The sequence below is a fragment of the Pelodiscus sinensis genome, chromosome 1 (assembly GCF_052426305.1).
Source record: "Pelodiscus sinensis isolate ZL-2025 chromosome 1, ASM5242630v1, whole genome shotgun sequence".
NCBI classification, from domain to species: Eukaryota; Metazoa; Chordata; order Testudines; family Trionychidae; genus Pelodiscus; species Pelodiscus sinensis.
Window position 1 is genome coordinate 93,845,330 of NC_143052.1, and position 25,412 is coordinate 93,870,741.

Here is a 25,412-nt window from a genome sequence, read left to right on the forward strand (position 1 = left end):
CTTCATATTTTTGCAGGCTGTTATGTCTCATGCTTCCTCCCCACCCTGCTTAGTTTTTACTTAGACAAGAGATAGAATATAGCCCTTTTTAATAGATCTGTCCCTCCAGGCTTCTAATAACATTTGTGTGTCTCACAAATTCCTACCAACTTGTCTGTCACGGGCCTGGTACTGTAGTATCTCTGTGAGGCCTCAGCTGCCTCAAACTGATCAGTATTCGCAAAGTCCCAGGCCTTCCTCACAAGGAAATGGACTCTGTAGACATCTGCTTTATCTTGTGGACCTACAATGGGAGAGGAAATCAAGTGGTGCTTTTTTCCCCTCTTTTGACCATTTTTCTCCTCCTTAGTCCCAGTTCTGGATGAGGGGTGGAAGCAGTTGGTGAATAGCGAGAAGGTGCTTTTTTTGGTGTCCCTTCACTAGGTACTCTGTACGCCTGGATTAGAAGGCAGGAATTAATCTTATCTAGTCTTGGTAGGTAAGGTTGTTTTTTGTGTGGGGGGGTCCCCCCCCCCCCCCCCCCCGGGCCAACCTTGATCCACTGTCTCATCCCAATCTCTTTGGCTCTGTCTGCACCATAGTTCAAAATAAGATAAGATACACAATTTGTGGAGCTCAAATTGCGTATCTTATTTCGATCTTATTTTGAAATACCACTATTCCAAAACATTCCTTACTCGTGGAATGAGATTTACAGGGACGTCGGAATAGTGAGCCTGAAATAACAGGTTTGCTGTGAAAATGCAGGATACTGTGGTGTCCTGAAATAGCGTTGCAGTGTAGATGTAGCCTTTTATATCTATAACTTTTAGTTGGCTAAGTAAATCCCCCCACCCCACCCATCCCTTTCCATCCTACCCCATCTTCTGGTTAGTACCTGTGCAACTGTCAGTTTGTGTGATGCTTAGTAGTTCCTAATTCCAGTATGTGCATGGGTTGGGTTTGGAGAAAGGTATGGAATATCATTCTTGTGAGCAATGCACAGTTCTTGCCACTTAAAGGATGGTGTAAAACAAATAGAACCCTTCTCCCCCTTCACCCTGCCATTAATATGTGGAAGGGGTAGAGTGTCCTTCCTCCTCTCTCCTTCTGTCATCCTCCCACAGCCAGCAGAAAATCCATCTTGGCTGATGGCCCTGTGTACTTCGCAGCATGATTACTATATTCTGGGGCAGCTAGTTTTGGTTTAGACATGTAGAATCCTTTTAATCTACTATATATTTGAGACCGTCTGTTTGTCCAAGAACTCCTACTAAACCGTAAGAGCTTGGACCTTTTGGTATGTAGTTTCCTCTTAACATAACCAAACCCTGACCTTGCTTTAAGTTGTGCCAGGACAATGGGATGTGCCTGGAATGGGATTGCTTCTCATAAAACCATACAGAAAAGCGACAGTCACCAAGCAGGTGAAATGGGCTGGTTGGAGGTGTCTCCCCAGACACTCTTTAGGGAGGGTGAAAGCTCCTCCCTCCCCACCCTCATTTTATGTGGGGACGTTGCTGGCTGTTCCCTTCATCAGGGTGAGAGAGGAATGTTCACAGTTTGCTGTATTCCGCGCTCTGGCTGGGGTGTGCAGGGGGGCATATGAGCCTGGACCTGCCCCTGCTGAGGAACCTGCATCCCTCCCCTGGGTGTGCCTCCTGCAGTGGCCATGGAGCGGTGCTTCTCACTTGGCCTCAATCTGCTGCAGCGAGAAAGGGCTGGTCCCTTCTCCCTAGGGCAGCTTGCATACTGAACCCCTCACCCCCAGCCCCACTCCAGATCAATGATTTAAATGAAGCAGGTACATTTTCATTTTATTTTCCCCAAAAAACAAAAATTGAGTTGAGAACCCCAGCAACGCCAGGTAAATCTTTTAGATAATTCCAGAAATATAGAAATACATTCAGTAAAGGATTCCCTGTGCAGTTTATTCTTCTGTTGCATTCCATTTACTTCTACTTACTTATGAAAGTCTTTGGCATATCCAAAATTGGAGTGATGACCCACAGTGACACTGTAGAGTGTGTTTTGTCATCTGGGCTGTTGGGCAATTTGGAATTATTGTACAGGTTGTACCTCCCTTAGCCAGGACTCTGTGGTCCAGCAACATCCATGGCCTGGCAGGACCACAGGTGGTCCTGGGCCACAGAGTGCAGGTATAAGGAACCGCAGGGGAGGAGGGGCGTGACTCAGCCAGAAGCCCTGTGCTGAGGGAGGGGAGCGCAGCAGGGAGTCCTGGCCCCTGCTGCCAGGTGGTAGTGGGGAGCGGCAGTTGCTGCAGAGTCCCAGCAGACACAGAGCTCCAGCCTGGGGAGCTATGGCTGAGCAGGCAGCAGCAGCGCTTGGCTGGAGTCCTAACTGGGGGCAGCATGGCCCATGTTGGGAGGGACCTTCCCTCGTTCGGCAAATCCCCTTGTTTGGGACCAGTCAGATCCCAAGGGTGCCGGATGAAGGAGGTACAACTTGTACCTCCATTATTGGGATGTTTAACTATTTCACTATGTTTTAACCATGTTGACCTCCATGTTGTCACTGAAGACTTAACTTGCTGATCTAGTGAGGTAATTTGCACTTCCCAGAAACTTCTGTTTCAGGCTGTGTTCCGAGTCTGCACTGGCTTCTGTTTATTTTGCTACCTCAAGATTTTCTTTGCAAACGTAAGAGTTAGAAACTGCATCTATGATTTTAAAATGAAATGTGTGGTGCACGATTCTGCGTCAAAGGGTAGATTCCAGGGCAAATTCTGCAGTGGAGGCAGCATGGGATTTGCATAACACTCATCGGAGGTGTCTCACTTAATTCCAGGCATGACTAATCTTCATTTTGCGCATCTCTTCCCCACCCCCCACTTTTCCTGTACAGGTGCCAATATTGCCACTGGAGAAGAAGTCGCCATTAAATTGGAATGTGTCAAAACCAAGCATCCCCAACTCCACATAGAGAGCAAGTTCTACAAGATGATGCAGGGTGGAGGTGAGATCAGTGTGGTTGCCATCCCCAGTGAGAGCAAAGTAGCAATTTTTCCAGGGCATTTTGGGGAGGAAGGGGAGAAATGACTGCTGGGTTACCTAAGTGTCAAATATGCCCTTCTCAGCAAGGGATACTGTTGGTGGTAGGGGATCACTGTGGATGACTCTCTCTACCTCTGACGCTTGGGATCGGTCTCTCTTTCTGCAGTGGGTATTCCCTCCATTAAGTGGTGTGGAGCAGAGGGTGACTATAATGTGATGGTGATGGAACTCCTGGGACCCAGCCTGGAAGATCTCTTCAATTTCTGCTCCCGCAAGTTCAGTCTCAAGACTGTTTTGCTCCTGGCAGACCAGATGGTGAGTTTCTTCTAAAGATGTCTGCACTCCAGCTCCATCCCATACCTTCCTGTTGGCTTTTCCTAACCACTCAAGTGGCTTCCAGGGTGTTTACTCTTGAAGAGGCTGGGGAACAAGGCCACACACTCATAGGAGCTGTCGCGCTGACTCAAACCCAAGGTCCATTTAGCCAAGTATTCTGCCTCTCAGGGTGGCTAGCACCAGAAGTCCTGGAGGAAGGTAAAAGACTCTCAAATAGGCAGATGTGGGACAATCTGTGCCCTTTCCCCCACGCAGTTAAGTCTCATGGTGGTCTTGAATAGCTAGATGCTTAATATCCCTCCCAGGGGCGATAATGGTGGCTTCGCAGCTGAGGAAGAGGGGAGTGGTGGTGGGAATGGATGTTTCATGTTCATCTGCTTCTCTGCTCCCATGAGTTGGCAAAAAGAGTCCTCTCTTGGGCTGTGACTCTTATTGTAGAGCACCAGGATGCTAGCAGTTCAAGCCTACTCCGATGGCTGATGCTTGCCAGGCCATCTGGCCATGCCCTCTTTTTTAAGGGTAAAGGTTGTAACTCATCCCACCATAACAAGCTTCCTTCCCACTTCTGCATTCACCCTCCTCCTCCTCCAGATCAGCCGTATAGAGTATATTCATTCCAAGAACTTCATCCACCGAGATGTGAAGCCAGACAACTTTCTTATGGGGCTTGGCAAGAAGGGCAACCTAGTGTACATCATCGACTTTGGCCTGGCCAAGAAGTACCGAGACGCCCGGACCCACCAGCACATCCCCTATCGGGAAAACAAGAACCTGACCGGCACTGCTCGTTATGCCTCCATCAACACCCACTTGGGAATTGGTGAGCCTGCTTTGCCTTCGTCTGTGGGGATTCTGCGTGTCTGTCCATGTGTACCATCTGGTGTAGAGTGCAATATATTGGGAGGGGCAGCAGCTGCCATAGTGAAGGTTGCATACTAGTTTCTTTCCTGCTTCCTAGATTTCAGCTGCTTTGTAACACTTGAGGCAATGGTGTCCAATGGCTAGAGCACTGGATTGGGAGTTAAAGACCTGGGTCCTGTTCCCAGTTGTGCCACTGACCTGCTCGGTTATCATGGGCAAGTCGGTTCCTCTCTCTTTGCCTCTGTTCCCTCCCTCACTCCCCCTACTTTTCGATTGTCTTTTCTTTTTGTTTTGTAAGTTTCTGGGGGCAGGAACTGTCTCTGCTATGTGTTTATGCAGTGCCTAGCAAGCAGGGCCCTGATCTCATTTGGAGCTGCGAGGCAATATTGTAGCAAACAATACTACCATTAGTAATTCTGAAATGTATGCTTTTTCCAGATGAAATTCATATAAGTAGATACAAGTGGAGGCAGCATTAGGCATGTACGTGCAATGTAAACCTTACACTTTTTGGCTTCTGAGCACGTAATCTTTAAGTTGTAATTACCATGGGTTTTACTGTGTATGAGGATTTGTCCCAGGTGACTGGCCACTTTGGAATGATGGGTCCAGCCCTGCCTGTGATACCTAGCTCACTTCCTCAGGGAAGAAAATAAGCAGAACTGGAGAGCTGAACTGAGAGGAGGAGGATTCCATGCAGCTGGGCTGGGAACCTAGCTACCGATAGGCTGATGAGAACCATTGCTCAGCCCCAGGAAGGACAGCTTTGGAGTGCCTTCTCCATGGAGAAGGATGTGACTTGAGGGGCTGAAAGCAGACTTCATGTTTACAAAGGCTAAGTAATTAACTGGACCCCAGGAAGGAGACTCTGAGGGTGGAGTGCATGCAGGGCCATGCCATGCCATGCCACGAGAGAGCAGGCTCCGGGGAGGTCATCCCATCTCAGGAGTATCTGTTGTAGCATCTCAAATCCCTCCACCAGGATCAGGGCCCCACTGTGCCGTCCCAACACATACACGAGAAGAGGAGGAATCTCTGCCTTGGGGCATCCAGACTTTGTGACTGTGTGAGGATTGGCTTTCACAGGGCTTCAGAAATGCACCTGGCATCTATTAACTGGAAAGCTTACCGGCCAGCCAGAGGGAGATGAAATAAGAGATGGCTGAGGATGTGGGGCTTCACCAGTAAGACCAGTGTTCCATACTCTGGTGACAAGCCCAGCTCCTTCTGCTACCTCAGTTGGAGAAAGGTGCTGGAATTTTCTACCTGGATACTGTACCGTAGCTACTTTGTTGGAGGTCAGTGGACTTCCTACAGGTTTTGAGTCTGTAGCTGGCTAATAAGATACCTAATGCAGTTAAAGCTCTTTCTCCTTCCCTCAGAACCTCCTGATGTATTTTGCTAGTGATGGGGGAGAGGTCCTCTGCCTCTTCCTTCCAGGCCTCTGATTGCTGTCACTAGTGGGGAAGCAGATCTGCTAACCATCCATCTTCTTTCACGGGGTCCCTCTCTTTGATGCAAACTCCTTCTTTCCCTGTCCTCATAACTTTGTCAAGCAATAGCAAAGCAAAACCAATGTGATTGGCAGTTTCACGGCTGCCCATGGAGTTCTGAATGTCTGCAGTAGAAATGATCAGACTCTTGGCACAGCTGTGAGCAATAGGAGCTATCTGTCTGTGGGTTTGGGAAGGCAGTACCATATGCTGTCAGCTACATTTGATTCACATTTGGAAGACTTTTCTCCATATTGATAAGGACTAAGAATTTAAATCCTACAGAGGCTTGGGTCCTACCCTCACAGTCATCCAGGAAAGCTTTCCACTCTTTGCTGACACTGATGACTTTCTAGAAATCGTAAGGTTTGGGCCTATTCTGTAGAGGGGGGCGGGGGGGAAGCTGATTCTGATTGTCTTCATCTTTAATAACATGTAGCTGCAGCCTATGAAGACTGCATCAAAACAAGGCACACTGCATAGTTGGGAGTTGGAGGATCTCTCCTGTGCTCTGCTCTGTATTAAAAATGTACAGTCTGGAAGAATCCGATGGACCTTATTTTTATTACTCCTACTCATGCATATATATCAGTTGAATTTGGTGTGTGTCACCTACTTGCAGGGTTTGCATTTTGGGGATGCTCTGTCAGACATGAGTGAGGTTCCAATGTCTGGTTTTTCATGTTTAATTATCCACCATGGTCTTAAATCTCTAGCTTTTGATCTGGAGTCTAGCTTGCCTAGTGCAATGAATGTTTAGATACTATTTGTTCTTCAAAGGGCCAAATGCATATGCTGTGCACTTGTAACTCTCATACAGCACTTAGAACAAAAATTTGAAGCTGAAAACCTTAATCCTTGCAACATCTCCTAGAATCACTGTCCATTTTACAAGTGCCATCACAGAGCGGTTAAGTGACCTGACCAAGGATAATCAAAACTCTGCAATCCCTGGCTCCCAGAGTTGTGCACAGGCCATAAGACCTCTCCACTGAGCAACTGACCAGTGTGAGTTAACAGTTGTTGCCAGGGTACATGAAAACCTGCACTCTAAATTTTGACTCTTTCAGTTACTAAATACTAGTCTTAACCTCACATTCATGTAGTTGAAAGGCAAGGTGTGGAAAAAGTGAATAAGGAAAAGTTATTTACTTATTCCCACAATATAAGAACTAGGGGTCACCAAATTAATTTAATAGGCAGCAGGTTTAAAACAAACAAAAGGAAGTTTTTCTTCACTCAGCACACAGTCAACCAGTGGAACTTCTTGCCAGAGGAAGTGGTGAAGGCTAGAACTTTAACAGGGTTCAAAAAAGAAAGCTAGATAGATTCATGGAGGTTAGGTCCATCAATGGCTATTAATTAGGATGGGTAGGAATGGTATCCTTAGCCCCTGTTTGTCTGGAGGAGGGTGACGGGGGAGGGATCATGTGAGGATTACCTGTTGTGATCCCTCCCTCTGGGGCATCTGGCATTGGCTACTATTGGCAGACAGGATACTGGGCTAGCTGGACCTTGGTCTGACCCAGTATGACCATTCCAGTGTTTAAGGCAGTGGCCACCAACCAGTAAATTGGGATGATCTGGTAGATCTTGGAGCCTCTGACAGGTGATCCTGACTGGTTTGGCCAAGAGGCTATTAAGTGCCGGCACTTCAGCTGCCCCTTCCCCCACTGCTGCGCATCTTCTGTCCTTTGCCTTGGAGCTGCCCCACCCTGGGAGCCTCCTGCTTTCAGTACAGAGCAGGGAAGGGAGAGATGGGGTACTTATGTCAGGGTGCCCCCTCCTCCAGTATTCTCTCTCCACAGAGCAGAGAGGAGGCACAACTGGGCTTGGAATGGAGGGAGTTTGGTGGCTGCTTCTGAGAGTGGTGCAGGGCCAGGGCAGGAGTGAGCATGACTTAGCCCCATTGCACAACCAACCAAGAGCCACTCTGTGTCCTCCAGCTAGAGCCAGCTCCGATCCCCTGCCCCAGTCATGAACTCCCTCCTGCAGCCCAAGCCCCTGCCCCAGGCTCAGCTCAGAGCCCCTCTTGCACTCCAGATCCCTTAGTCCAAGACCAGCGCCTGTGCCCCACCCCTCTGCCCCTGCCTGGTGAAAGGGAGGGAGAATAGCAGTGGGAGGGAGGACAGAGTGAGCAGGGGCTGGGCAATGGAGAAGGGGCATGGGTATTTGGGTCTGAGGTAGATCTTGGATTGCACTTACATTCAGAAAGTGATCTTGTGCTTAAAAGGGTTGGAGACTACTGGTTTAAGGGGAGGAACCACTGAGGGGAATAGCAGTCAAATGAGAGCCTTTATTTCACAGTGCAAGCTAAGGGCTGTACATTCCAGTGTCTGGAAGGGAGTGCATTTTTTTTCTTCGTCGAGACTAAGGGAAAACGTGGGTGGGGAGATCTGGGAGGTTTTCTGCAGTTACCAGAGTAGTCATTTGCCTGCGCAGCCCCTTGGTTCATGCATTCCAATCAATTTTCACATGCTCTGGGGATGAGACTCCCCTGTGCCAGTCAGAGCGTGTAAAGTCTGAAATAGACACCCAGGGGTGCTCAAGAGGCAGACACAGAAGGGGCCTAACATATTTTGTCTGAAGAGAGAGTATGGGAAGCATGAGGGCAACAACTATCCTTCCCACCCTAAATGTCTTTTTATAAACGACATCAAAATGGGCCCCCTCTTTCTGCTGGTCCTGCCTCCAGCACTGCTTCCAGTTACACAGGCTATAAAAAACCCTCGTCTTCCTGGGCTGTGCAACTTTGGGAGTTCACAGTCTTATATGAATATGTAACTGGAAGAACACACATTGGCGGGGAATCAGCGGGTTGGGGAGAATCTGGCTGCCTTCCCAAGGATTTATCCCAGTCACAAATGCTTGGAAATAGCTTGGGTTTTGGAAGGGTAAGGTGGGCAGCAGTGTGCTGGGAATCCGGGAGCTTCTGCGGTTGCAGAGAAGCAGATTCAGATGCAAGTCCTAAATAGCCCCACTCTGTGCAGGCATCTGGTGCCTATGCAGCTTGTCTCCCCACTCTCATTTCCTGACCCAGGCCTTTTGTCTAGGCACCATCTGGGAGGGGAGGAGGAGTGATGAAGGGTCTGTGTCTGTGAGGGGGCGGGAATTGGCATGGAAGTAGGATACTAATCATAGAAATGGGAAAAGAATACTTCATTGTAAGGTACAGATTGGCTTTGGGGCTTTTCAGAGACATGGGGAAGAGATTATTTTATAGCGAGGAGGATCAGTTGGTTGGAGGATAGGGATGTGCTAGTATACACGATTAAACAGTTAACAGATGAGCCTGCGCACGCGCACACACCCGCCCTGCTGCTTCTGTGTCAGAGGCAGCAGCAGTGGGTGGGGGAGGAGGGAAGGCGGGAGCTGGTACCTGCTGGGAAACTGCTTTTAAGCCAGCTACCCATGCGCACCATCTCCTGTGGAACCTCACTCTTCCCCCTCCCCCTTCGTGTGTAAACATGTAACTATTGTAATTTTCAGCAGTTAAATGTTTACAAAACCCCCACATTTTAGCATCCTTATTGGAGGATGTGTGGATGCTGTTCCAAATGTCAAAGGGAAGACTGAGGAGCTGAAGATGAGTAAAACACAGAGGAAGTATGTTGTAATCGGCTAAACACAGGATTGGGAACTCCTGAGTTACAATCCCAGCTCTGACACACTGATTCACTCTGCAACAATGAATTTAAATCCTTTTCTTCCCCCTATTTCCTGCCTGTAAAATAGAGATGTGATTATTTTTTCCCCTACCTCTCAGGTATGTTAGGCTAAAGTGACTATTGTAAATGCTAAAAATGTGTATGCTAAGAAATGAGTGTACGTGGCCTCAGTTCTTAAGAAGAATGTGACTATTGCTAGGGAGTGAAGATCTTATGGTCTCAGATTGATACATCAATCATTTGTATATATCACTCTTATATTTTATTCTTTAAATATATATTCCCAGGCAGAAACTATTAAAATGGAGTTCACACTGAGAATACTTGTGTGTTTAGGGTCTCGTACGTTATAAGGCTGTTTTGATTACGGGATAATTACGAGTTAAAAACCCAGTAAGTTCACAGTTAAGTTACACTTGATAGAAATCAAGTAAAGTTACTGAAATGCAGTCAGGGCACTCAAACAGCTTTTCGAGCACTGCCTTGTTGGACTCTTCAAACCTTCTCCTGGGTTTAAAACTCACTGAGATATTGTGTCTAGGCTGTGTTTAAAGACATACTGATATAAATGGATTTTTAAGGGTTCCTTCCCTAGTGTTTTTTCGTAATTAGAAAAGGTGTCCTTCTGCTCTCTGGTGACACCATGGAAAAAAAAAATCCTGCTGTGATGATTAAGGTGGTTTTAGCTTGTATTGATCCAAATTAAACTGATTATTAAAGACAAATCCGACTCTCTTTTCATATTCCCCTGCCTCCTCCCCTGATGGTGTCACTTCAGGGCAGGGCGAGAGAGAGAGCATTTTATAATAGATACTACAGGTTTGCATGCTGCCTTGCTTCTGTAGGCCTAGCTCACTGCACTCAGTTGGGAGCTTCTTGCTACTTTCTCCCATCCTCCTCCTATTTCAGGCACTCCCTGTATTCCCTTGCTCCTTCCTCTTATGCTATGGCTTTGTGCCACATTATCTGCCCCCATGCCAGGGGCTCTGAACCCACATTTATCCCTTTCTCATTACTATTAAGTACTTCATGATGTCAACATTTTAAACTGCATGGGCATAACTGAGTTGGTGGAAGGACAATTTACAGAGGTGGTTGAAGCTGCCGGCTCCTCCAACCATATACCAGGGGCTCCATGTGTCCTTCATTTCTCCCTTTTTGTTCTCCCCACCAAAGCCAATAAGATTGTCTAGTGATGCTCAGCACATTTCCTGAAATTTTGGACTTGAATGCTGCATCTGATCAAAAGTAAAAGGCCATTGAGCTGAGCCTAGGTATCACTTTCATGACCAGTTTTAAAGCAAAAACAGGTCAAGCACTCGAAAGTTGAGATCTTCCAGAATTAAGATTATTCGTGGAACTTAAATTCAGTTCCTGGTGTGTCTTCATTATAATTAGGACCCTATCAAATTCGTGGCTGTAAGGTTTCCTTGTCACCCTGTGGCTTTATTTACACCACCACCAGGGCCCCCACCATGTGAGTCCCGAGGTTCATCCCGCGCTGTGTCCTTACAATATTAGTCTCTTTCCTCAGTTTCAATTTGGGGTTAGTTCACCCTGCCTTGGAAGTAGACTGGCAACGCCACTTTGGGTGGTGGGGAAAGGTGGGTGCGGGCCCGCCCTCCCTCACGGACCCCAGGTCAGGGCCCTAAGGACGCAGACCTGGCTTGGTCCGGTCTGGCTGGCGGGGCTTCCTGCTGAAACACACCAGCCCGCATGCAATCTGCGAATGCCCTGCCCTGGGCTGCTTCCTCTCCCCTTACCTAACTCACTGGCCTCTCGTGCCGTGCCTGTCTCTCCGCCCCTGTCTGTTCTCTGACTACCTTTTCAAATCACCCTCGTTCGGGTTTGGCTTCCTGCCTCTTCCCCAGCTCATGTCTCCCTTTCCCATCCTCCACCAGACCCTGCCTTCTTCCTTCCAGTCCCACTCTCTCCACCCGCTTATGATCCTCCCCGGGGCCCTGCCCCGTACCACTGTTTGGTAGCGCAGGGGTGCGCTGCACCCACGCTCACCCCGGCTCTCGGCACCCTTCCTCCCCTACAGAGTTGCTACAGGCGATTTTAAAGCGTGGGGATGTAGCGTCCTGTCATGCCCAGGCATCCTCCCTCCCAGCTGTTTGGCGGCGTTCGAGCACGCTGTGCATGTGCTCGCCCCGGCTTATTGCGACCCATACAAGGCCGGCGCGGGGGGTGGGGGGGTTGTTAGTGTGGGGTCAGGACATAGCGCCCTGTCACAGTGGCCATGAAAAATGCATTGAGGACAATGAAATCTGCTCCCTTCCCTCCATTAAATTTGGATTTTTGTGTGCTTTTTACGCTGTATAGACTTCATGGAGAAGACCAATATTTTTGAAATTGGGGGCTCAAAAGGGAGTTGGAGGGAAGTCGTCGACGCTATTTTAAGTGGTCGCTGTTGGTCAGGTGCCCAGCTCTGAAGGCAGTGCCAGACAGCAGCAGCACAGAAGGGAGGCAGTACTATAGACAGAACTTTTGCCCTGCTGCTTCAGAGCTGGGCTGGTAGAGAGGGGCGGCAGCTGACTGAAGGCACAGCTCTGTAGGCAGCAGTGCAGAAGGGACGCAGTACTGCAACCTGCCTACAATAACCTTGTGACCCCCTCCCAAACTCCTTTTTAGGTCAGGACCCCACAACACTGAAATTTCAGATTTTAAATATCTGAAATCATGAAGATTATTATTATTATTATTATTTTAAATCCAATGACCGTGAAATTGACTAAAATGGACTGTAAATTTGGGTAAGGCTCTTAATTATACTACAGTCTCTCTACTTGTATCATCACATACTCATTGTTCCTGAGGATCTCCCCCATCTCATTCAGTGCACAGGATAGAACTGATCTGAGGAGGAATCAATGAAGAGGGAATACAATAACAAATGTGGAAATGGCAGAGATGCGTTGTGACCCTTTGTTTGTTTGTTTGTTTGTTTGTTTTTGGCTTTCACGAAGAAGGTTGGTAGTGACTGGACGTCTAACATAGCAAATGCCAGTGGGAATGGGGTAGGTTCAGAAGTTAAAATAGGAAAAGAGCAAGTTAAAAATTGCATAGACAAGTTAAATGTCTTCGAGTCACCAGGGCCTGATGAAATGCATCCTAGACTGCTCAAGGAGCTGGCTGAGGAGATATCTGAGCCTTTAGGTATTATGTTTGAAAAGTCATGGAAGACAGGAGGGATTCCAGAAGACTGGAAGGGTACATCTACACAGCAGGGCTAAACTTGAAATAAGCTACACAACTTGAGCTATGCTCTTCCTCCGACTTCCCTTAATCCTCGTAAAATGAGGGTTACAGGAGTCAAAGTAAGACAACCTCCAGCTCGCCATTATTTTGACATGTCAAAATAACTGCTTGTGTGTAGATGCACACTTTACTTCCAAATAATGTCAATTATTCTGAAATAACTGTGCTGTGTAGATGTACTCAAAATGGCCAAATATAGTATCTGTCTATAAAAAGGGGAATAAGGATAGCTCAGGGAATTACACCTTAGCTTTTTTACCAGAAAAGATAATGAAACAAATAATTAAGGTATTCGTATACAAATATCTGGAAGATAAGGTGGGGATAAGTAACAGCCAGCATGAATTTGTCAAAAGCAAGTCCTGTCAAACCAACCTGCTAGCTTTCTCTGACAGGATAACAAGCTTTGTGGATAAGGGGGATTGGTAGCTGTGGTATATCTATACTTCAGTAAGGCATTTGATAGTCTTGTGTGACTTTCTCATTAACAAACTTTTTAGGGTGGGGGGCCGCTGACCCACAGAAAAATTAGTTGGGGGGCCCACAGATAAGCAAGGGGGGGGAACCCTCTACAGACATGGCCCCCACCTGAGAAGCAGGAAAAAGGAGACATTCACCTCCCTCCCCTCTCATAAGAGGAGAGACGGGGGATGCAGAGACTCAGGGCTTCCCCTCTCCCCCTCCGGGCCAGATTAACATTTCTGGGGGCCTGGGGCTAGTAGATTTTTGTGGTGGAGGGGAGGGGCCCTAGGTTCTAGGGTAGGACCAAAAATGAGAAGTTCAGTGTATGGGAAGAGGCTGCCAGAGAACAAGGTGGAGGGTCTGGGTGGGAGAGGGATTGTGAAAGGGGGCAGGGGTTTGAAATGCCTATCTGGCACAGCTCCTTGGGGGGGCACATGTGGCTCTTCACTGCCTTGCAGTTACTGGCCCCCTCACTATTCCCATTGGCCATGATTCCCGGCCTGTGGGAGTGATGGGAATTGAGCCTGCAAGCGAGTGCAGGGACAGAGCAGCCATTCCCCCTGGCTGGAAATGAGTGGGGGAGGAACTGCAACCTGCAGAGCTGCTTCCTTCCCCTTGCCTGGCAGAACCTGGCTGGATGTAGCCCATGGCTTGCCTTGATCCAGCCTGCAAGACTCAGGGCTCCCTCCTCACACAGCAGTGGGGAGCTGGCATTGGTGCTGCAGCCACACGGGAGCATGGCTGAAGCACCAGTGCCAGCTCCCTGTTGCAGAGAGCTGGAGCCCCGAGTCGCATGGGCTGTTTTAAGGCAAGATGCTGTAGGTTCCATGTCTCTTAACTGGTGCAATTATTGTAACCCCATCTAAGTTGTAATAAGGTGGGTGCATAACATGTTGGCTAACTGTTCTCAGAGTAGTTATCAATGGCTCGTAGTCATGCTGAAACGACATAACAAGTAGGGTTCTGCAGGGATCAGTTCTGGGGCCAGTTCTGTTCACTGTCTTCATCAACTATTTTAGATGCTGGCATAGAGAGCACACTTATAAAGTGTGCAGAAGATACCAAGCTGGGAGGGCTTGCAAGTGTATTGGAGGATAAGATTATAATTCAAAATGGTCTTGACAAATTGGAGAAATGGTCTGAGAGAAATAGGATGAAATTCAGCAAGGATAAATGCAAAGTTCTCCACTTAGGAAGGAACTATCTCTTTCACACATACAGAATGGGAAATGACTAGGAAGGAGTACTGCAGAAAGGGATCTTGGGGACATAGTGGAACAAGCGAACGTCATTCTGGGATGTATTAACAGGAGTGTTTGTAAGCAAGACACGAGAAGAAATGCTTCCGCTCTACTCTGCACTGCTTAGGCCTCAATTGGAGTATTGTGTCCAGTTCTGGGCACCACACTTCAGGAAGGATGTGGACAAAATGGAAAAAGTCCAGAGAAAAGCAACAAATGATTAAAGGTTTACAAAATATGACCTATGAGGAAGCATTGAAAAAATTGGATTTGTTTAGAAAAGAGAAGACTGAGCAGGGACATGAACAGCTTTCAAGAACCTAAAAAGGTGTTACAAGGAGGAGGGAGACAAATTATTCTCCTTAAGCTCTGAGGATAGGACAAGAAGCAATGGGCTTATTTCACAGCAAGAGAGGGTTAGGTTGGACATAAGGAAAAATATTTCCTAACTGTCAGGGTGGTTAAACACTGGAATAAATTGTTCACCCTGCTCTTTTAAATCTCTGATGGAAATTCCACAGCTTCCCTAGTAAAACACCTGTCAGGAATTGTCTAGATTAGGGATATTGGAGTTAATCGATTAACTGTTTAACTGATAAGCTTATGCTTTGCTGCAGCAGGGCAGCATACCTGCTTCCATGGAAGCTTTGCTGTGAGCTCTGTAGTATACAGCTAAGTTGTATGCTGCAGAGCCCACGCACGTGTAAATGCTAAGATTTTTAGTGGATGCAGTTACCATTTGTAACCCCCTTAATATAGATGGTACTTGGTCCTGCCATGAGTCCAGGGGTCTGGACTTGATGACCTCTCGTGGTTCCTTCCAGTTCTGTGATTCTATGAATGCAGTGAAGGAGGCTTGGTCAATAGTTCACCTGCTTAATTGGTTGCTGATATTGGAAAGTGGGGTAATTTCAGGAAGAGAGTGGATGGAATCAAGGGTTACACAGTTGAATGCTACCTTGGGAAAATTACACAGTTTCTGTGAGATACTGGATAAGTCATTGTTAAACCTACTTTTTCACAGGTGACCGCAAATTGCGTGTTCCTCATTTTTTGAACACCCAACCCAAGAGAGCTGAGGACTGATTTCACTTGTAGCCACTCCTCCAAATCAATGGCAGCTACGTTTCGAACATGCGAAGTACTCTGAAAAAGTTTTGGCCTTAATTCTTTCTCTGCCTCAGTCTCCCACTAAAAATAGACATCATAATAATACCATATCTCACAGGAATATTTTGAAGATAAATATATGAATGTTTAAGAAATACTTGGGTACTGTTGGAAACAGTGTGCCATACAATAAATACCCATACCGAAATTATGCATGCATCTGACAAAGTAGGTCTTTGCCCACGACAGCTTATTCCCAAACACTTTGATTAGTCTATAAGGTGCCACAGGACTCCTCGCCGCGTTTGCAGATTCAGACTAACACGGCTACCCTTTTGATACTCGATAAGGAAATTAGTAACTTTATAAGGTTTGGGTGGTGGACATTTAAAAAAATTGATACTGAATTAGAACGGGGCCCTGTGCAAAATGTAGTATGTGATCAAGTAATTAAAGATGGTCTCATGATGCATATTCAGAGTGCCAAATTAAATTTGTATAGGCAACCTTCATTCTGAGAGCTTGAATTTGCAACCTTATTGATCTTTTACTTTGGATCTCTTTAACATGGTGTGTTTCTTTTTTTTTTCTTTTTTTAACAAACTGGGAAACTAGGAATTCCATCAAATGGAATTGTATTGACTCCCAGCCTTTGGCTCATCTGCAAGGTTTAGATCCACAACACAAAACTCTACCAATTGAACTGAGAGCAAATGTTAGCAGTAGTAGATTCTTATCCACTGTGCGGGTCACCCACCTGTGGGGGATGAGACATTTTGCCAGTGAGTTTCACAGCTACTTCCTGGCAGCAGATAGGCAAATGTAGAGTCTGAGGATTCTAGGTTTCTGTTTCACGTTCGAAGGGGGAGTGTATTTCAGGTGTGTTAGACTCTCCTGCTGCTAGCATGACTCTGTTCCCCATGTCCCTCTCCACCTGTCCCTCCTTCCCTCACATCTCCATGTTCTAGTTGGCCTTTACCATATCTTCCTCATTGCTCCTGGCGTTGGCGGCCAAGTGTTGAGAGCCTAGGAGAGATGGTCTCTCCATGTTCAGTTCCTGTGCCTGATGCTGCAGTAGTCCCCAGCTGCCAAGAGGAGCCATTGAAGGGAAAGTCCTGCACAGCCCCATGAGCCCAGAGATAGAAGCATGCTGAGTGCATAGAATCTTTGGAGAATGTAGCTGCCAAACTTTACCAGGTCTCTACTGATCATGTATAAAGTGCAGATACTCGGAGGCTTAAATCTTGGGGAAACGTGGACACATTGTCCAAGGGGATGGCAAGAAGCACATCCTTGACACCAGAGTGAACCCTCCCTCCATCACCAAATGTCAAGTTCCTTCTCTGAATTACGGAGGTTTTAGAGTCTCAAAAAAAGTGCTTGGAAGATTTTCCCCCCCCCCCCATTTTTTAAAGTATAAAAATGTGGTGTTTTGATTTAAGCTCCTTCTCTGTAATGACTGAACCATTTTCAGGTAAACCTTCCAGAAAAATTAGGTCTGAGGCTGGTGGCCAATTGGTTGTGTATTAGAAGTGCAAAAAAGGGAGTCTCTCCTGTTTCCTCTTGCTTGCTCCTGACCCCCAGGACCAATTAAGCAACTCCAGTCACGACTCATTCCCTGCCCATGTGTAATTCTGTCCTCCTTCTCCTTCAGAACAAAGTCGCCGTGATGACCTGGAGAGCTTGGGCTACGTGCTCATGTACTTCAATTTGGGTTCGCTGCCCTGGCAGGGCCTCAAGGCTGCCACCAAGCGCCAAAAGTATGAGCGTATCAGTGAGAAGAAGATGTCAACACCCATTGAGGTGCTCTGCAAAGGGTACCCTTGTAAGTGCCGTATGCTCCTAATGAGTACCTTCATAATACACACAAGCATGTACACTCCGTCTCCCCTGCTGGAGTTATACTCCGGGGTGGGCAATAATGTTTTGACGGGGCCACTTCAGAAATCTGGCTGCATCAGAATGGGCGGGGCCTCAAGCAAAAGGGGCAGGGCCAGGATACCTCTTTGTTTCCTCACCCACAGACCGTGATTGGTCTGTGGTGGGGGAGTGCTTTCCCACCCCCGGAGGTTCCTCCTATGCACCCATGCCCCTGGTGGTGGGAGGAGACGTTGTGCGCTTCCCCCTTCTGCCCTCAGGCTAACCAGGGCTTGGGGGTTGGGGAGTGTGCAAAGTTTCCCATCCTGCCAGGAGTGCATGGTGCTTCTATGTGCTGCGCTCTCCTTGCAGGGCGGAGGAAACTTTGTGTGCTCCCCCCACTCCTAGGTCCTGATTGGCCTGGGGGTGGGGGAGCAGTAGGGCCTCTGTGGGCCGGATCAACCTGCTTGGTGGGCTGGATCTGGCCCATGGAGGCCCTTTTGCCCACCCCTGCGCTACAGAGTCTGACCCCAGATTCCAGTGAGAGGAACCTGGCGCATTACTAATAATCGTGATTAGAAGAGCTGAGAGGACCTTGGCACTGCAGTCCTGGCACAGAAGGGGAGCCCTTAAAAGTCCCTAGGGAGCTGCTTTTGGGTTGTCTTGGTATTTTTGAGATGGCCCAGTTTAGCGGCAAGGTGTAACGAGAAGAAGGTTCAGAGCTCATGCTGCTGAGGTGTCTGGTTCTGTGGAGGGTACTAATGCCAGTGTGCAGCCTGTGCTGCTGTGGCCACTTTCTCCTCAGGCAGGACCCTGCTTACCAAATCTCCATTCTGCCTGGTTTGCTAATGGTATGTCCTCCCCTCTGGGATCTCATGCTTGAAAAGCAGCAGAAGAGGTGAGGCAAGCAAGGATTTTTCCCCAGATGAATTGGGTAGCTGTCCTCCATGCCCAAAGCAGAGCAGTCTTTAGCTAAGAAGGCGCCTGTTGTGCATCTCTGCAGTGATGCATCTCTGGCCTGAAGCACTTTTATGGTGGGGTGATGGGGACTAGTCCTGTGGCTATATCTGAGGCTTGCTACAGGGAGAGTGGAATGGGGGTGTCTTATCAGGGCAGAGTTGTGTTTAATGATCAGTCATTGACTCTGCCTCTCTTCAGCTGAGTTCTCCACATACCTCAATTTCTGCCGCTCGCTGCGGTTTGATGACAAACCTGACTACTCGTACCTGCGGCAGCTCTTTCGAAACCTCTTCCACCGCCAGGGCTTCTCCTACGACTACGTCTTCGACTGGAACATGCTGAAATTTGTGAGTAGTGCAGGCCTTTGTGAGGGGTATGGTGCTCTCGGGATAGGGCAGGGAGCAGAAACTGAGAGCACATCAGGTGCTGGTCCCTAGTGAGCCGAAAGAGGGACAGACAGGGCTGCTCTTAAGATGTATGGGGCCCTACGCAGTACTATTAAACTGGTTCCCTACGCCCCATGGCAGCTGGGGGGAGAGGTGATGATTTTTTTAGAGATGTGACTTGTTAATCTTCAGCAACACACTAATGAAATATTTTTAAAACACATTTTAAACTAAGGTCCTATAGAATAACACAATGAATTAAAATTGATATTGTATACCTGGAGTTGGCAAATGTCTGTTAAATGGCTGTGTTGCCACTTGAATGGCCCTTTCGCAGGTTCTGCTAATAGGTCAGGCAGGCTTTTTCCATTTTAAGTTAACTAGCACCTCTCTGGAGGAAGCAGAGCCAGAGAACAGCGAATAGGAAGAGGCAGGTGGGTGGACATTAAGATCCAGTGGTGCCCCAAATTTCCAGGTGCCCTACACTGCTGCGAATATGGGAGAGGACAGTTCTGGGGACAGACATATGTGGCATGAGTAGCCGAAGGAGCACTCAGTGCCTTTAATTGGGAATCACTGGTGCTGTCCTCTACAGCATTGGTCTGACTCTCTCCCATTGCAGCCTTGTATGTTCTTCAGGGCAGGGACTGTGGCTTGGTCTATTTGGCAGGTACCTAGCAGCGACAAGGTGCTACTGCAGTCTAAACAATAATGCATGCTTTCCCCTCTCTCGCCTCCTCCAGAAGGAGACTGAAGCCTCCTCCTCATGGGATGGAAGGTTCTAGAGCGATGGAATCTCCTGTTTCTGTGACTAGTCCCTGAGCAAGGCTTGTTTCTTGGCATGGGGGGGGAGGCGCACAGGGGTTTTTGGCTCGTACTGTTTGGCTGCCAATTGACAGCTAAGCATGTTGGGGTTGGGGACGGTGTCTGCCTTTCAGGGAGCTGCCCGAAACCCTGAGGACATGGATCGGGAGCGGCGAGAGCACGAGCGAGAAGAGAGAATGGGGCAGCTCCGGGGTTCTGCCACGCGGGCGCTGCCACCTGGACCCCCAGCTGGAGCCACAGCCAACCGCCTTCGCAATGTCACTGAGCCCATGGCCTCCACGCCCACTTCCCGAATCCAACAGTCCGGTAAGTGGGACAGGGGCGCTGAGGCGCATGTAAAACTGGGGTGTCTTGGGAGTGACTGGAATCCGAAGGTGCTCAATGTTTCTCTCACTTTCTGCTGCTTTCCCTCGGACAGGAAACACGTCCCCCAGGGCAATCTCACGGGTGGACAGGGAGCGGAAGGTCAGCATGAGGTTACACAGGGGAGCTCCTGCCAACGTCTCGTCCTCCGACCTCACAGGGCGGCAAGAGGTGTCACGGATTTCAGCATCACAGGTGAGTCCCTGCCTGTTGCACGTGGCTGAGTCCTGTCCTGTAGGCCCCTGTAATGCTAAAGTGGCCACAAGAGCTGCTGACTGAACTGTGGAGCTGCCGTTAAGGAGCGTTGTCCTGTTCCCACAAGAATGGCCCTCTTATGCAAGAACCCTGCCCTGCCCTATGCCTGTCCCAGGGCCTAGTATTTCGTGAAATCTTCCTAGCCTAGCTTTCAGGATTCCCTTGCAGCAAGAGTCCTTCAGGCTGGCTCCCTGGTAATGAGGGTTTGGGGGGGGGGGAGGTGAAGGGGACCAACAGACCCATAGAGAGAGAGAAGAATGTATAGAGTGCTTTGTTTTGTCTGCTGCTTTCTCCTCCACCCTCTCTCTGGCTCTGCCCACTCTCACTCTCTCTTGCTCTTTGCCAGACAAGTGTGCCATTTGATCACCTTGGGAAGTGAGAAGAAGCAGCCCCTGGACCAGTGTTTGCTTAGGTGAGTGCTCTCCCTGGTGCCCCTGGTCTTTTCAGGGAGACTGGTGCCAGCTGTCAGCCTGGGTTCACTTCCCTCTCTCGTCACACAGAGATGCCTTTTGGTCTTGGAATGGGATGCGTGAGCTTCTTTGGCTGGGGGTGGAGAGGAGCATGGTGGTGCTTCTGTGGGGGAAAACTATCTATGTGAGTTCTCAGCAGCAGCGCCTGGTGCTGCAGGGGAGGCGGAAGAGTGTTTGGAAGTTCATTCCACTGCTCCTGAGTGACGGGGATGCTGTAGAAGGCAATTCCTTTTTCTGAGGGAGGGGGATGTCGGTCTGGAAAGCCATTCTGTTGCTTGTCAGTTCATGTTCACCTTCCAGTTGGTGTGATAGTGCTGAGGTCAGGGGAGCTGACAGGCTTGCTGGGTCCCTGGGAATGCTGGTGGTGAGGGAGCTCCATTCTTGTGAAAGGGACAGGGCCTTGGGCAGACAGGGCCTTGGGCCCTCAGTGCTTCCTGGGGTGCATGGTGCCACCCAGAGCATGCTACACTAGTGCCCCCTTCTTCCACATCCCGGGCAGCCTTGAGAGCCGCTTGGAGCGTGCTGTGTAGCACTCCACTGAAGATTTAAAGAGCTTGGGCTCCGGCCACCGCTGCTCATGTGGTAGGGAGGCCAGGAACTCCAGGGCAACTGCTCTCTTTGCCCTCCCCTGTCAGTGGGCCTAGCTGAGGAGGAAGTTTTGGGTTTGAGTGGGGATGCGGGAGTACACACTGGAAGAGGAAAGGTGTGTTTGTAGACTTCTTGTTTCCAGTGCATTAATCTTTAAATGGAAATAGTTGCTAACCAGGATAGTTCTCAGTCCAGAGAGAAGCCCTCAGGAGATAGGAAAAAATAAATGGCAAATTTGGGGTACCAAGCTCATATTGTCATGGGAGCCCTCCTTTTTCTAACACACTCTTCCCCTCTTTTTCTTTTAGTGTCTTCACTGTATTTTTCTTTTAAAAAACAAACAGAAAAACCCCACAAACAACAACAAAAACTTTAAAAAAACCTTTTTTTGTTTTTGTTTTTGTTTTGCCAACACTGTGGAGGTGAGCTGCACCCTGTGCTGGCATGAAATGTTTCTGAGCTCGCCACCTGTGTTCTCCAACACGAGCATCTCCGAGAAGCCAACGACGTGGGAGCCCAACAGAAATGCCTCCGCTGCCTTCGTGCGGTGCTCCCCTCTTCCCCCCCCAGCTCCACCCCTGCCCACCATCTTCCCAGCTGGCTGTACCCTGCCCTCCCTTGACTCTGCTCTTTTTTGTTTTATTTTTGAAACAACTTCCTGTCCTTTTTTTTTTTTTTTTTAATTTTGGTTTATTTTTCAGATCAAGCGGTTTATAATACAATTTAATTCACTTTTTTTTTTAAATTGAGGGGGAGTTGCACTTGTTTTGCGGGAATCTCCTGAGCAGGTAGAAAAATCTCTGATTCTAGCCATGACTGGTGGTAGAAATTGGATGTACAAGCATTACAAGGAATGGATTGCAAGCCGTGCAAGGAGTCACAGAGAAGGCCTGCCATGTATTCAAGGCATCCTTTTATCCCAGTGACACCTCTGCACCATGTGGAGAGTAAGCAGAAGCATCAGGCATGTATAAATAAGACTAAAGGTCCTGGCATGCCAAGGGTTTCTTTCCAGAGGAGGCGAGTGGCTGAGTGGAGGAGGTGAAAGTGAAGCTGAAGGACAGGGAGATTGTAACCACTTCCATGCAGGGAGTGGGATCTTTTTCATCAGGCTGCACGTGATATTAGGTTTTCTATCTCTCTCTCTCTCTCTTTTGTTTTTTAATCATGTTTTAATTACTGAGGGGAGAAAATGGGAACCGTGAAGAAAGGGGTGTGCAGAAACATAGAGGGTGGCTTTCCTCTTTCAGGTCCCCACCCCAAATAAGATCTGACATCCCAGTGTGTTTATGCACAATCCTGGAGAGCTCCCTTCCTCCCCCCACTTTAGTTGTTTTAAATGTATTTTAGGAATACTCAAGACACCCCATGATTCTTGGGTTTTAAAATGCGATAATCACCGCTGCGACATGGCCTCTAGCTGGCGCACTGACACTGTAGTGTGGAGCTGGTGGGGGTAGGGGTTGGGGGGGATTCGGTTTTGGTTTTATTCCTTTCTATTTAACACTGGTTTTTTTCCCTAATTTATTTACCCCTCTTACTCTTTTTTTTAATTAAAGAGCAAAACTTTTTATTACTTTGTAATTTAAAAAAACTGAAAAAAAACCTGAAGAACTTTGGGGGTGGGAAGGGATTTTGTACTTTTTTCCTGTGTAAATATTGGACTTTTTTGAGCTTTATCGTGGTTGTTAATTTGAAGTAATAAAGTAGAAAATGATAAAGTGATGCAAGTATCTGTCCTTTCTTCTCTCCTCCCCATGCTGTTCTGGTGATCTGATATATAAGCAGGAAGTGTCATCTTGCTGCTGGTTATGTTCCCAAGTTCCAGGAACAAGTTTGATTAGAATTACTAGGGAGGAAAAGCACATGGTCAGGGCACCTAAAAATAAAGCTGATCTGGTCTTTTGGAGTCATGGTGCAGTCAGCACTGGGGCATTGGTGTGGGGAGGATGGTATGAAATATGATTCGGGGGTCTTTTGATGCTTGGAAGAAGTTGGGGGGGGGGGTTGTTTTTTTAAATATATTTTATATTTATATATAGACAGACAGACACAGACTCACTCACTCCAGGAAAGAATGACTGAGGTTTCCATCTTGTGAATTTCTGTACACATTGTTGTCCCTTACAGCAAACATGATTTGTCTCTGAGGTTGTGATCCATCATAATAAAATCCCTCTGTCAGTTTTGCCCTCCAGCCTCAAAAATGTTGTCATGAATATAACTATACGGGAAAGGGAAAAATACATGTTGTAGTTTCAAGCAACTGAGATCAGATTTGTACCTGGTCAGGCTTAACTGCTGTTGAGAGCGATTCTTCCATATCTGCGTCTGGCTCTTGGGGTGCTCTCACTGTCTCGCCTACATGGTAGTTCATTTTAATATTGAAATATTTCTAATTACAGACTCCTGCAGTTATACCAGTCTAAATAAACAACCAGATGAGAGTTCAGTTTCCTGCTAGTCTCAGCTTTTTAAAGTTGATTTAAAAAAAAAAAAAAGTAAAAAGTAAGCCCTGGGAATAAATGACTGTCAATGCATGAATCCTTCCAACTCCATCTGTTAGCTGTGTGAAGATGGCTGCACTTTCAACTCAGAGCATATAACTTGGGCCATGTGGTAGCTTACTGCCACAGAAAGTGTGCATAGCAGCCATGGAGTGTTAGCACTTGTCCCCCCCATAACAGGAAACTGTCATGTGTGGGGTGTTTTTGGTACCTCTGTAGCTCCCCTCCCTGCGCTTTCCAAGGTAATAAGAGTGAAACTTGACTCTTTCCTTCTAGCTTCTGTTTCCTGTGGAAGGCACACTGGTAACTTAGCACCAAACTGCTGCCTTTCTGCAAGTTCAGGTTATGTGGGGATGATAACTTGCGTGACTCAGTAAAGTCCCCTGATTTATGGATGAAAAGCACTAGTCCTGGGGCACAGCAACACTCCCTAGGGATGGATCAAAATCTGTTTATACTTTATCACTTGGCCTTGGATGGAGGATTCTTTTTTTTTTTTTGTTTGTTTGTTTTTTTTTTTTCTTTTCCCCCCACTGTTCTCCTATAACTTAGTCTTTCAGGTTTGCCTACTCCCATCTGCTCATGGAAGGAATTAATCTGATGAAAATGGAACTTTCTCATTCAGAGGTTGCAGTTCTTAATGTAACTTAAGCTTAGAGCAGTATAATGAATGCTAGGAAACTTCAGATTAATTCAATTAAAATTACCTAGATGTCCGTAGTATTTACCCACTGTACAAAAGAATTGAGTCTGTGACAGCAGGGGGCTGAGGACCAGCTGTCAGAGACCTGCTGCGGCACTGAATAGCATAGCAATTTGCAATTTAAAATAAAAAATAAACACAGCCACCGTATTTGCTTAGGGATTGATCATCCTTGTTAGAGAAATAGGTTAGAAATGGGCTTGTTTGCTTTCACTAGCAATAAAGCAGAGCTAATCAGCTTTGGCTTTTGCTCTGGAGTTTGATGAAAAGGAACAGCTGGGCTGGGTTTGGTTCTGTGGCTCCCTGTTAGTGGAACTCGCAGAAAGTATGAAAGGTGAAGTGCAAAGGAGAAAAACGTTCCTCTTACTGTTTCTGTAAAAATGTAGAAGTCCATTGTGGAGTTATTGTATCCCTCTCTTTGCTCAAAGTACCTTGATTGGATCTTTGGAGGAGTGTAATAGTGGTTTGGCCCAAGACTGGTCTCCGGAATAGTGCTGCCACTCTCTTCCTACATGAGGGAGAAGTGGAGGCTGAGTCTTTGGTTGCAATGCAAGAGAGCATGGCTCTTGATGCAGCTGCCTCGCAATCTCTCTCCTCCAGTAGTATCCCAATGTTCTCCAACAAACAGGAAGACCTGCTATTTCTAACTAAAAATTCCCTGCACATGTGAAATTGGGGTGGGTGAGGAGGGGGGGAGTGGTGTGACAGCCTTGATGCATAATAAAGGAGGCATAAAGGCTAAAAATAATTAAAGAGGCTGGGGAAAGTCTAAGATGAAGAGTCAGGCAGATTGTCTTCCATTTGTGTAACATTTATTAAATATACAGAGAATACCACATGAGGCCAAACCAGTGATCTTTCTGGTCCATTGGCCTGTCTCTGACAATGGCAATGCAGACTGCTTCAGAGGAAAACCTATGTCCAGTCTCAACACACCTAAGGCTAAGTCTACAGTAGGGGGCAATACCAAAATACAGGATGCAATTCCAACTATGTGAATAGCAGAGCTGGAGTCAACGTAACCTTAGTTTGAGTTACTGAAGCATCCCCACTGGTGGGTTACCAGGGTCTGC

The 25,412-nt window shown here is 47.5% G+C and overlaps 1 protein-coding gene across 2 annotated transcripts in view; it reads left to right on the forward strand.

Annotated features, from left to right (window-relative positions):
- The window catches only part of CSNK1E (casein kinase 1 epsilon), a 34,313-nt gene extending 11,459 nt beyond the window's left edge, over positions 1 to 22,854 (forward strand). For both annotated transcript variants that reach the window (XM_075936965.2, XM_075936956.2), the window contains 9 exons: positions 2,845 to 2,955; positions 3,160 to 3,308; positions 3,921 to 4,149; positions 17,080 to 17,250; positions 18,441 to 18,589; positions 19,567 to 19,759; positions 19,872 to 20,011; positions 20,418 to 20,483; positions 21,438 to 22,854. In XM_075936965.2, coding sequence (XP_075793080.1) covers positions 2,845 to 2,955; positions 3,160 to 3,308; positions 3,921 to 4,149; positions 17,080 to 17,250; positions 18,441 to 18,589; positions 19,567 to 19,759; positions 19,872 to 20,011; positions 20,418 to 20,450 — 1,175 coding nt within the window. In that variant the 3' untranslated portion in view covers positions 20,451 to 20,483; positions 21,438 to 22,854. The remainder of the gene's footprint in view (positions 1 to 2,844; positions 2,956 to 3,159; positions 3,309 to 3,920; positions 4,150 to 17,079; positions 17,251 to 18,440; positions 18,590 to 19,566; positions 19,760 to 19,871; positions 20,012 to 20,417; positions 20,484 to 21,437) is intronic.
- The last annotated feature ends 2,558 nt before the right edge of the window (positions 22,855 to 25,412 follow it).